Source organism: Apus apus, chromosome 1, assembly GCF_020740795.1.
Source record: "Apus apus isolate bApuApu2 chromosome 1, bApuApu2.pri.cur, whole genome shotgun sequence".
Lineage (NCBI taxonomy): Eukaryota > Metazoa > Chordata > Aves > Apodiformes > Apodidae > Apus > Apus apus.
The window spans coordinates 198,333,068-198,346,191 of NC_067282.1; the positions used below are offsets into that span (position 1 = coordinate 198,333,068).

Sequence of the window (13,124 nt, forward strand, 5' to 3'; positions counted from 1 at the left end):
GGATAAAAGTAATATTTAAAAAATCCATTTCACAGCCAGTGCTGAAAGGAACAATATATTTGCTCCACTGCAGGAACAGATCAGTCAGTCAAGCAACTGTAGGTAGGATTCATCATCCCAGTACATTCATTTGGCAGCAGAAATACTGTGTCCATCAGGAGTAGGGATGTAATTTTCCCCCTGTACACAGCACTGTTGAGGCCTCAGCTCGAGTACTGTGTCCAGCTCTGGGCCCCTCACTTCAAGAAGGATATTGAGGTGCTGGAGCAGGTCCAGAGGAGAGCAACAAGGAGGGTGAAAGGACTAGAGAGAAAGTCTTATAGGGATAGGCTGAGGGAGCTGGGGTTGTTTAGCCTGGAGGAGACTAGGGGGGGAGGCCTTCTCACTCTCTTCAACTACCTGAAAGGAGGTTGCAGTCAGGTGGGGAATGGGCTGTTTTTCCAGGCAACTAGCAACAAGACAAGAGGGCCTGGCCTCAAGCTGCTCCAGGGGAGGTGTAGGTTGGATATTAGGAAGTACTTCCTTCACAGAGAGGGTGATTAGGCATGGGAATGGACTGCCCAGGGAAGTGGTGGAGGCACCGTCCCTGGATGTGTTCAAGGAAAGGTTGGATGTGGCACTTAATGCCATGGTCTAGCCAATGTGGTGGTGTTGGTCATAGGCTGGACTTGATGATCTTAAAGGTCTTTTCCAGCCTTGGTAATTCTGTGATTCTGTGATATTTGCTGCTTTCTCTCCATGAAGAAGACGGGAAATGGCTAAGTAACATTGCCTGCACCATCTGTTATCAAAGTGCAACAGATTGCACTGGTGTAGCGGCAAGAGGGTACCTCCAGCAGGTTATTTTTACCTTCCTTTCCCTTCTTTACTAAGGATAAGGATGTTTCACACTCTTCTCCAAGCTTCAAGACATATTAACCACCACCAGCAAAGGCTTTGCACTCCCATGACATACCATGAGCTATGTTTTTCAGATTAAAACCAAAGCTCACCAGCCAGGATTAGAGGTATTACTCAGAGGAGATAATTGAAAAATCCCAGTCTGCTCTGAGTTGTCCTATCATTAAGTATTTTTCTGACTCATATGGCAGGTACAACATGCCAGGGAAAGCAACCCATTGGTGAAACCTTTCAAAGCATCTCAGTGACATGGAGCATCTACACCCAACTGCTGAGCATAGTGCTTGGAATCCCCTGATTCCTGGACCCCAACCATGTCCACGAGGGCAGAACAGGGCTGTCCTTCCCATTCACGTCCCTGCTGACCAGATTGGTTTAGTAAGTTGGGTATAACGTGGTGCAAGCCCAGCCAGGCTGCGCCCATTTCAGAGCTAATGACCCCTAGCCCCTCCATTTCACAATGTGGACATGTCCACAGAGTCTAACTGCTTCTGAAAGTCATCTGAATTTTTACTCCTAAATCTCTTTGGAGAACTATTGTGTCTGCTTTGGTGTTGGCTGTTTTTAAGCATCAACATTTTATCTCTTCTGCTTTACTTTTCATCTTAATTGCTATGACATAAATGGACCTAAAACTACAGCTAAGGTTTCCACGTAGTAATTTCTTGGAACACATCAGGTTCTGGATGCCTGTCCTGTAAGAAGTATTTTTAAACTTCAACTTCCTCCAGAGGCATCTCAAGTCAAATGTCCCTAAACTGAAGCATCTACCAGCAACAGTTGTCTTGTAAAAGGCTGGACTAAGGGGCAGTCATCACCTCTAATGGAAAAATCCCAGCATGTGGTAGATAGGATCAGTTTAGTGTGAGTATTGAAGCTGAAATAAATGCCAAAAAGCACTATAAGTGGTAGAAGGAAGGTTTGGGGTTTTTTTAATCTTCTTCAGCAGTAGCAAGCTATGGACATATGGGGAAGGCAATGGAAAGAAAATGCTGTTTCTGATGGTCTTTATCTGGATTGAATTTTTACAATATAAGGTTGGATTCATCATATAAAAGGCCTTACAAAAAATTCAAAGAAGATGTTGTTGTCAATATACTGGTACTCGAAGAAGACAGAACCAGATTTCTTCAGGTGCACAGCGTAGATGAGAGAAACTGTACAATCATCCCTGTTGGACTCTATGTAATTCCCTCGAGGCGTCCATGAAGAGCTGATGAACAGAAACAAAACAAGCCCCAGCTGAGATCACAGATGCTGAGGAGACTTTTCTTACACTACTACACAAAACCATGTTAGTTACTAAAGAACCCAGAATCCCAAGATAGCTAACTGCAGTGAGTTTATAACTTCATTACTGGATTTTCATTTATTTCCCATGTAAATATAGTTTTCATTAAAACCAAGCATGGCAAAAGTACATAATACGGAGGTTTAGTATCCATAGGTTGAATATACTTCCAAATATACTCAGAAACAGCCTCCAGCAACAACCATGGGTTTCTAATAAGCTGTGATAGTACCTTTTTAGCTATATTTACTATATGATAGTATAGTATAGCATATACCTTGACCCTGGAGCTTTCCAGCTACAAATAAAAGCAGCTCCAGGCTGGTCTAAGACTCACTAGCTGCTGATGAGCCCGAGGAGATGACAGTAGCAGCAAGAAGATGACTACAAATTTCACTGCCCAGCCGCTACTGTTTTCCATTAGTAGGGCTGGTTACCCTCTGGAGAGCTTAGATAAGTCATTAAGCTGGCTTTGTGCTGCTGAGCTGCCTCAGGTTTACCCATGGCTGCAGAACCCAGCTGCAGACAGAACTTCTTACTTGTTGCAGCTGTCAGCTTTGTTCTCAGCCGAGCCAACCGCCGTGTCCATGAAAGTCGCCACGTTGGAGAATCCTGCCGGCAGCTCATCCCACTCGTCAAACTTGATCCCACTGCCCAGTGAGTAGGTCCCTTCTGCACATTTGCTGCACACCTGGTTCTTCATCTCTAGGTACTCACCAGAGGCGCAGGAGAAAGCTGAGGAGACAATAATTTCCAAGAGATTAATGGAGAAATTAATTCAAATTAATTTCCATTGCTTCTTTGCAGCTTAATTATTAAGAGTTAACTGTCACTAAAGGGAATCAAACAGGAATGTTCCAGCCCCAGGAGCACAAGGTCTGAACTACCAATATGGGCTATAAAATTGAGATGTTCACCAATGTCTGTTTTTTCACCAATGTGGCAGCACTGAAACGAAATCTCAGATAGGGGCTCCTGATTTGCAGCTTGTCTACATGAGCAAAACAAGATTTTAGAAACTAAATATCTACCCACAGACTGTGTCCAAAAGCAATCTGTGAAAATGAGGGCTTGTAGTACAGTTCTTGCCCTTCCTCACCCACTTGTTATACCTTGAACTCAAAATCACCAGCACTGGAGAGCCAGAGCAGACCTGTCTCACCCACCTACATGGTAGCTAAGAAGAGTGCACAGCAGCACGCTGACTCTAACATAACATGAAAAACCCCAGCTGAGAGCTGCAGTCCTAACCCAAAACTCTCCACATTTCCCCTCACGTGGGCTGCCTACAAAGCCTTGAACATCTTGCTTGGTAGACCAGGTGGTCTTGGAAAAGATCACCAGTGGGCCTGTGCCTTGCAAATGTGGATCTTTGACTGGGGTGATAGTAGCATGCTGAGAAAACAAACACTGGTTGCCCCTTAAATGCATAAAGATGTCTTGACTCACTGTGTTAGCACTAATAATTAATCCTGCTTCTTTTTTTTTTTCCTTTTGAATGGTGCAGAAAGAAGCCATTAGGAAGGGAAGTGAAAAAGCAAGCTCTCTCATGACGCATTCAAATCCTATAATAGTTTCCACATATTTTTTTAAGAAAATTAAATAGCAAGAACTGGAGAGGGCTGCTTAACTACACATTCCAGATTTGTGAATTTCAAATAAGGAGTCAGTAACTGCAAGTGATTCGCTGTCATAATGAAGACACAAGAGGCAGCAGAGCCTCTTCTTCTATTGCAGTGAGGTTGAGCAGATTGTTGCTTTAACTGAACTAATACCTTTTCACTCCTTGAAACCTGAAAATTTTAGAGAAGAAAGGTGTGTAAGAGATAAGGCAGGCTGCTATACAGGACACTGCCAAGCATCACTCACCTTCCCAGAGAGAGATAAACCTTTTTCTTATTTAGATGGAGAATTGCCTTCTTTCCCTTTTCTAAGAATCATATTTCAAAGGCAACAGCATTTCCCATCAAAATACATATGTCTGCAAGCAAACTAGCTCTGAGCAGGCCAGCTGCTTGCCAGGTTCAATTTGGGGCTGAGCATGGCTAATGGCAACAGGAACCACTTTTGACATTGGAACAGATGTGCTGTTTGGTCTCGTTCCAGGCAGTTGGGAGTGGCTGGAGGGGGATGGGCAGGAAAGAGAAGCAGAGATGGTCTCCTTTCCTGGTGTCACACAGCTTGCTGTTCCATAGAACCATGGAATTGTTTTGGTTGGCAAAAAGCTTTAAGATCCTCAAGTCCAACCATTAACCTAGCACTGCCAAAGCATGATTTCTTCCAGTAAGAAGGGATACCAAAATCCAAGCTAAACCCTCTTTAAACTAAGCAGCACCAGCTCAGGAGTCTATCTCAGCTGGAGGCAGGCAGGGTGTGGCCATGCCCAGAGGGACCCTGCAGAGCAGATGCCCCCTGTGATGGGCCAGGAGACACTTGCCCAGGGGTGAACAGAGCACAGACAGGTGACCCATCCCGGGGCACTGGTGCTTCATCTTGCTTCTAGCTGCTCCATCTTACTGAAGTGTAGCTGAGCACGGATCCAGTGCCGACCAGCAACCACTTCAAATGACCACAGAAATTACTGACAGGATCACAGCACTGCTGTGTTTGTGAGGGTGACACATGCAAGCTGCTGTCAATGGGAAGGACAACATCACCAAACAGGAGGTTAATGTGCAATGTGAACCTTATGGAATCTAAATCACATATTTCAGGTGTGTGCTCTCATTTGCCTTCCACTAAGCCCTCCCTCTTGCCACCTTCCAGAGGGAACTCTAGTCTCCATGCTTATAGGCAGCCTTTGTGAAAATCACTTGCCTCTGACCTCGAAGCCCACACTTAATTTTCAGAGAAAACAACTCTATTGAATAGTTTCTTACATGTCTACCCTGTTTTAGAAAACAGAACTGAGGCTGCTAAATCACATAGGCAGTTCTGAAAATCTTTTCCAGAATCCACACTATTGATTGTGTTGGGACATCACAATTCCCTCTCTGACTGCAAACTTTCCTATTATACCTCTGAAATATCAGTTTGGGTGCTACACAGCAACTTACACAGAGCAACACATATTGTGAAAACCAAATTTGATTTTGCTTTCTGTGAAAGAACTGTGAAACATGTTAAAAAGCTTCATGGCTTTAAAACTGGGAGAACATTTTCAGAGGCTATTAGAAACAGCCCAACATATTGCATGGTGCCAGATACACTGAGGCCTTCAGTAGCTCAAGTGAAGCCAATGCCATTACTGGTGATCTACAGCTACAGCTTTCTTAAAATAAATACAGGGGGAAAAAATGTGGTTTGTACAGGTGACCAGTCCTGGTCACAAAAGATGCTATAAAGTACTGTTAGACATTGCCACAAGCAGCCACACACATTCATACATGCATGCAATAAAGCTGACACTGGGTTCACTTTATAAAAAATTAACAAAAGCACTAATACCCACCAAAACCGTTGTGTAAGTCTTGTCAAACAGACCTCATTTCATTCTTTAAAAGGATTATAAGCTGCTTGATAAAGGTGACTGAGTGGATGTAATAGACTTAGGGTTTCTAATACAGTTAACTTAGTTATGCATGTCATTCTGATGAAGAAGGTAGTACCACACAATACCAGTAAAGCACATCTTAAATGGATTAATAACTGCCTGAGTAACGGATCTCAGCCAGGGCTGTCAATGGGAAACTAGCACTGAGCAAGTAAGAAGGGGGCAGCTCTGCCTGCCCCAGGACTGAGTGTGATGGTCGTGCACATTTTTATCAATGATCTGCAGGCAAACAGAAAAGGGAGGGTATAGAAATTGGCAGGTGAGAGATGGACAGAGTAATAAACCCTGAAGTAACAAGTGATTCTGATCTGTTTAGCAAGCCTGAGCCCACTCAAAGTCTGTAGAAGGCAGAAACATGTTGCAGAGAGCAGAAAGCCCAAAGGTCAGGGTGGATCCACTATTCATCAAGAGCCTCAACTGTCAAGACATGCAAAAAGGTGTTAATGAGATCTGTGGATATATTTAGAGGTGGAGGTAGAGATGTGTAGGATGAAATGTGTGTATTACAGGCAAGAGGATTGTTCTAATACTGAAGATGGTTTTGACTTCCCATTTTTAAGAGGTCAAGGCAAAACAAAAGGACTTTAAATGCTTTTAAAATTAGAGGTAATGTCTTGCAGTGAGAGATCTGAAGTGCTTAGTCTAGTTTGTTTATCCAAAGGAGAATGAGAGTCAACTTGATTAATATATAAGCATCTCCAGGATTCCACTGGGCTCTAATCAAGCAGAGAACTGTGTAAGAAGGACTACTTTCTGGAAGCTGAACCTAGAAAAAAATGAATTGGAAATAATGCACATATTTTTAATAGGAAGAATGACTGATCACTGGAACAATCTGTCTTGGCACGTGATGGACCCTTTTTCTCTCAAGCACTTCAGTACCCCCATTGGAAACCGCATGGAAGAAAAGCTCAGGACAAATAAAATTATCAGCCTCAGCATCAGCTTAACTGGATGAATTTTAATGACCTGTGATGTCAATCTAGTAAATCTAATTAATCCCCCTCCTCTTAAAAGGAGGCCACGCTGTGAGCCAAGAGCGATGGCATCTTACCTCCCTCCTGGGACACACCATGGACATGGGACATCCTGAAGCAGGAGCACTGCCCTCTGTGTAACCACTTCCAAGGAGTGCCTGCAATACATTACTTTGCAGATCTAATAGCATTTACAATCACTTTGCAGACATGGAAACGGCTCCCTAGAGGACTAAACAGACCATAAACAGGCTTGCCTCATTTGCCCTTTAACTGTAAGTCTCCAGGGTCACATTCTGTCTTTTAGTACAGCTGTGACCCTCTCAGTGGTTTGGGTGGACTCAATGTTAGTCGGCTCATTTCTCTTCTAGTAACTGTTCCTAACAATCACACACTGCTTAACTTCCTGATGCTTGGGGTCTGGACGTTCATGTGCACTCTTCTGTGTCTCCCTGGCTCTCAATCCACTTCAATTTAAAAGACAACACAGGTCTGGATTTTGCTAGAATGTAACAACACTAGAAGTTTGTAGCAAAGGAACAATTCTACCTAAACCATCAAAATATACAAGACAAATAACCTCAAACACTGGCTTTCCATCCCTCCCCTCACCAGTCCTGTGTCGTTCATCCAAAGCCCCACTGCCTGGGATTCAGGTGAGAAGTTGCCATGTCCTGCAGGCAGAGTCTGGACTGAGCTATCTCAGTCTCCCATGGGCAGAGTGAAGACTGTAGCTCAGAAAGGAAATATGGGGTTGGCAACAACCCACACTTGTCCCTCTTAACACCTTTTGGATTTAGTAAACACATGCCACAAACCTGGAGGGGAAGATGTGGCCAAGGCCAAGTACACAGAGGCATCTGTTCAGCGATACCCTGGGACACTGGGGTCCATGCAACATGGAACCAAGGACCAACCAAAATATGGCATGAGGAGAAAAAAGGAAAGCCAAAGGACATGACTAAATCATTGCTTCATTATTGTTTCCTATAATCTCAGCCAGTTTCAGAATGTCTTCTGTGAATAATTTATATGAGGCTTCTCCAATAGACTGTGAATAATTGATGTTCATTTTCTTCAGTCATTATATCCCAATGTGTTATCAGGAACCTGACTGAATCTTAATTTAAGAAAAAAGTCTGTCAAGGTTGTTTAGTCTTGAAATGTGATCACACTGAAAGCTGATGTAACCGGGGGAAGAGCACCTTCTGTGGAGGAGACCCTTCCTTTTCTTAAGAGCAAAGCATGGCCAGCAGGTCTATTGAGGTGATTCTGCCCCTCTACTCTGCTCTCATGAGACTCCACCTGGAGCACTGTGTACAGTTCTGGAGTCCACAACACAGGAAGGACACGGAGCCCTTGGAGCAAGTGCAGAGAAGGGCCATGAAGATAATCCAAGGGCTGGACCAGCTCTCCTATGAAGACAGGCTGAGAGAGCTGGGGCTGTTCAGCCTGGAGAAGAGCAGGCTCCAGGAAGACCTTACAGAGGCCTTCCAGTGCCTGAAGGGGCTACAAGAAAGCCGGGGAGGGACTTTTTACCAGTGTGTGTAGTGACAGGACAAGGGGCAGTAGTTCTAAGCTGGAAAAGGGGAGATTTAGGTTAGACATTAGGAAGAAATTCTTCATTGTGAGGGCGGTGAGACACTGGAACAGGTTGCCCAGGGAGGTTGTTGATGCCCCCTCCCTGGAGGTGTTCAAGGCCAGCTGGGATGGGGCTTTGAGCAACCTGGTCTACTGGGAGGTGTCCCTGCCCATGCAGGGAGGTTGGAACTAGATGATCTTTAAGGTCCCTTCAAGCCCAAACCATTCTATGATTCTATAAGAATAAACAATTTTTCCTTTTATCCAAGAAATTACAAAATAAAGCAAGGCTTTTTCCAGTTCACCTCTTGGACAGGAATAGTACCGTTTTCCCCAGCTGGGCTGGCACATAGGACAGGTTTATTACCACTTCTATGTCATCATTTGGACACTGAAAGATGTGAGTTTGGAATGGGAATACTCAATACATTCATGAAAGTGTGGCATAGAGTGCATGAAGGCAGTCATCATCCAGAAGTTAGCAAGAACATTTGCTGACAGGGATACAATAATCATAGAATTATATAATAGTTTTGGTTGGAAAAGATCTTTAAGAAAAAGCTTGGGAAAAAGCTTTAAGATCACCAAGTCCAATCATTAATCCAGCACTGCCAAGTTCACCACTAAACCATGTCCCTAAGCACCACATCTACACGGCTTTTAAATATCTTCAAGAATGGTGACTCCACCACTGCCCTCGGCAGCCTGTCCCAGTGCCTAATGGCTCAGCATTGGAGATGGCAGGAATCATACCTCAAGGTGACTGAGTAGCTCTCCAGGCCTCACGGACTCCATCAGGATTATTTTGATTACTTACCAACCAAAGTGGTTGGTACAAGTGGTTTCTATATCCCTCTGAGATCCCCTCTGTGCACACACACACACGCACACACACACATACTGTGCTTTCCTCTCATCCCTCTACCAAGTCACAGCAAATCTCATGGTCTTGCCAGCTACTTTCCTGTTGAAAGAGAAATCAGTGTCTCAGAGGAAGCTCTGTTTAACTGATTTAATTACACTGTGTACACAAATAGGGTGAAGAAATCATCAAAAGACACTAAGACCAACCTTTCTCCATCAAGTCTCAATGCACACATCAACAGGCAGCTCCCAGTAACTCTTCTCCAGGAATTAAACTTTGTGGGTTCAGTGCAAACTCTTTTGGTTTTTTAACTATTTACCGAAAAGAATCTGTGCTTCAAAAAGCCAACATCTGGACTTACTCTAAAAAGACAGTGTAACGTTAATGCACAGAGGAAAAAGTCTGAAAAAATTACTTGTACAACTGGGGTATGTCTCACAGTAACATTACACATTAGGAAAACATTCTATGATTCACACGGAAAAGCCATGGAAAAATGTAGCTTCAAGCCTCAGTCCAGGTGAGAAACTTAATGCCATCAACAGGACTCACCTACCTGACTCAAGCTAGGAACATGCACTAGCAGGGATGCTCTCAGAGGAACAAGTAATACATGACAGGCCAAGAGCCAAATCTATATCATACCAAGAAGTTCTGAGATTCCCTGAATGTCATACCCAGGGAATACTCGTACTTTTTTTGTACTTAGTTTTGAGAGAGCAAACTCTCATTTGTGACTCCTGCATGCTGACAGCCAGCTTCATGGGAGCCATAAGACTGTTCAAAAGAGAGGGGAGAAGAGGTGACAGCCAAAATGAAGAAGGAGATCAGCGTATTACATTTGCGTGAGCAGACTCAAGAATGGAGGAACGAATGGGGAGATCTTCTGAATAGTTTTTCTAACATTGTCTCAAAGTAGTACTTTCCTATAGCTCAGGTACCCAACAGTGTCTGTCACCTTATGTAAGGATATATCTGTGCATATGTCAGCTTTAAATGACATGGTTAAACACCAGGCAGCCATTAACAGCTTGACCTCATTGTTTCTTCCAAGGTGAATATCCAAAGAAGCAGTGTCTGAATGACATCAAAAATTAAAAAAAAATATTAGTACAAGGTTGATGAAGACAAGATCTAGTGCCTTCAAGCCATGAGAAGAAATGAGAATGCATACAACCCTTGTCCACAGAGCTGCACCGATGTCACCATATTTCCTCTCTTCAGTTGAAACAAAGAAAACCAAGTAATTTCAAAGCCTACTTGTGAGACCAGACAAACATGAAAGAAACTACTAAAACTGATCATTGCTATGTTCAAATCTTTACCAGCCACATTTTTAAATTCTAAGTAAAACTCCAGAAGAACCAATTCTTTAGCACAAAGACTGCACAGATCTTGCCTCAATACCAATGTAGTCAGCAATGAACAAATACAAACTTAATGTCAGAAGGTTATGACACAAGCACACAGGTTTGGCCAGAGGTGTAACATTCATTTTATATTGTCCACCTACACAGATATGTACGTACCTACACCGCATGGTATAACATTTGCAGATACCCATTGACTTCAAGGGAGTTAGGAACAGACACACCTCTTACCTGCTTGGGATACCCAGTCTTACCAGAGACCAAGAAAACATCAAACTCAAAACCTTCCATTTAATTTTTCTGTTACAAAAGCAGAACATTAAAAGTCCTGCCGTTCACTTAAATTGCCTTAAAGTGTTATAAAACCTACAAGCCTTAAAAAGGTCATTTGCCCTAATTGTGTCTAAAGTGCACTGCAATTAGCAGGGACATTCATATCTCCTCCTGTGGTATCCTAGGAGCAGGTTACACAAGTTAGAATAAACTGAACAACACAGCTCAGCAGCAATAAATCAGGACATATTTTGCTCTCAGTGAAGTCCATTGCCCCAGTAAAGTCCATTGTAAATGGGGACAGTCTGTTTTCTGAAGTCAGTGGAGCTTTTCATGTGCTTACCATTTGGCACATGCTCACAAGCCTCGCCTCAAAACTGGGGCACATTTCTGATGTCAAAGAAGTTGCTCCCACCTCAGTGGCACCAGCTAGAGGTGGAGTTTACTAAGCAGAGTCATTAGTAACTCCACAGCACCATATTTGATCAAGTTCTTCCATAGTCTTTGTGTCTCCTTTCCTAAGAAATCTCCCTGATTGTACTGGCATTTGGATGCTGACCCTACCAGCACTTTTTCCCTTTGAACATGGCAAATTCAGCTCCTTTAATTGCTCTGTTATTCTCACTAGTTTCTTTGTTATGCACTTAGCACCACTAAACTTCACAGATATTTATGAGATAAGGTGCAACCTATCCTTGTTTAGGATGGCAAAAAGTAACTCATATTCTGTGGAACAAGACAGGACGAGAGGCAGTGGGCACAAGCTGCAGCACAGAAAGTTAAAGTTAGACATAAGGAAAAACTTCCTTACTGCAAGAATAACACAGCACTGAAACAGGCTGCCCAGAGAAGTTGTGGACTCTCCTCTGGAGACACCCAAAACCCATCTGGACATGTTCCTGTGTGACCTGCTGTACGTGAGCCTGCTCTAGCATGGGGATTGGACTAGATGAGCTCCAGAGGTCCCTTCCGACTCTGACAACTATATGATTCTAATATTAAAAAATAATTTGAGGTCAAAATGTTAACCTTTTAAGCCCCTTTTGGTCACAAAGCCTGCTGAGAGGAGCATATCAGTGTGCCTGGGCACAGCAAGGGCATGCTCTGAACCAGATATTTGGGTTGTACTTGAAGGAGATGGAGAGGAAGGAAAGGAGACATGGAAGGAAGGCAGGCTCCAAATTCAGATTTTTAATTTGAGTGTAAAACATGCAGCATATGGTCAGGTTGGCAGAAAAGCCTGACTGTGGCTACCAAAACAGGCTGCAATGGATTGTCAGCAGGAGCACAATACCAAGTCTTGCTCCTACTGCAAGGCCCCATTAAGACACTGTGCACAGCCCCACACACCAAAGCAAAGTATTTTCAGAGATGCCAGACATAAGGGGGTGCAGGGAAGGGCCCCCAGAACCAAATTGCTCCCATTGACTGCCATAAATATTTTCTGTTTAAAAAGCCAAGGAACTGCCTGCTGGTAGTGACCCTTATCAGCTAAATTCCTTTCCTGCTACCAGACACATGAGGAGATGAGTGAGATCTGTGGTAATTAAAAATGAATGAAGCCAAATTAGTTAAGCACATTCCCACCTGTCAAGAAGCAACAGAGTGATTCAGAGGTCTGGATTTTGCTGAGGGAAGCTCTCACTACAGTCCCCCCCAGCACAAAGCTCCTTGCATCCATGTATGTACCCTACCTGCCAAACCATACTGGGAAGATGCCTGGAGGGGACATCTGAAATGAGAAAGAGAGAAGAGCCACACAGAGTAGCTTTTGGTGTAATAAACATTGCCTTTTTCCTAGCCAAGATCTTAGCTGCACTTTTACTGAGTTTTTTTTGCAGGATTCTTTGTAACTGTGATGTGGTAGCAGCAAAAATAAGACTTATTTCTGAACAAACACAAGCCTGAGAGAGGTGGTCAAGCAGCCTGGTGTAGCTGTAGCCTGTCCAGAGGCAGCCTTGAGGTACCAGACTGCACCCCAGGACAAAATGCAGGCTGACACTCTGGTGCAGAGTCCGAAAGGGAGGATGGCAGCAGCCCCACAGGGCAAGACGATCAGCAAAAAGAAAAAAAAAAAAAAGAGGGGAGTGAAATATAGAAAGGGGCACATTGTCCCAGTGCATTGCAAGTGAGCTGCTGTGCTGCAGAGCTGCTCCTGCACCATCCCTCCCACACCTGGGGTCAGTGTGTAGCAGGACCTCCTACAGCATCACAAACCCCTGTCATGTGAGGTTCCTTCTTTCTTCCTGCCTGCCACCTGGATAGGAGAAATGCAGAAAGGAGGGTAGCAGGAGGGTGATCAGGTAGCAGAAGG

At 43.8% G+C, this 13,124-nt stretch overlaps 1 protein-coding gene across 3 annotated transcripts in view; it reads right to left on the bottom strand.

Moving 5' to 3' along the window:
* ELAPOR2 (endosome-lysosome associated apoptosis and autophagy regulator family member 2) overlaps positions 1-13,124 on the bottom strand; it is a 99,684-nt gene that overhangs the window by 33,070 nt on the left and 53,490 nt on the right. For all 3 annotated transcript variants that reach the window (XM_051641363.1, XM_051641353.1, XM_051641369.1), the window contains 2 exons: positions 2,731-2,926; positions 1,966-2,113 (listed from right to left, as the gene is read on the bottom strand). In XM_051641363.1, the coding sequence (XP_051497323.1) occupies positions 1,966-2,113; positions 2,731-2,926 (344 nt within the window). The remainder of the gene's footprint in view (positions 1-1,965; positions 2,114-2,730; positions 2,927-13,124) is intronic.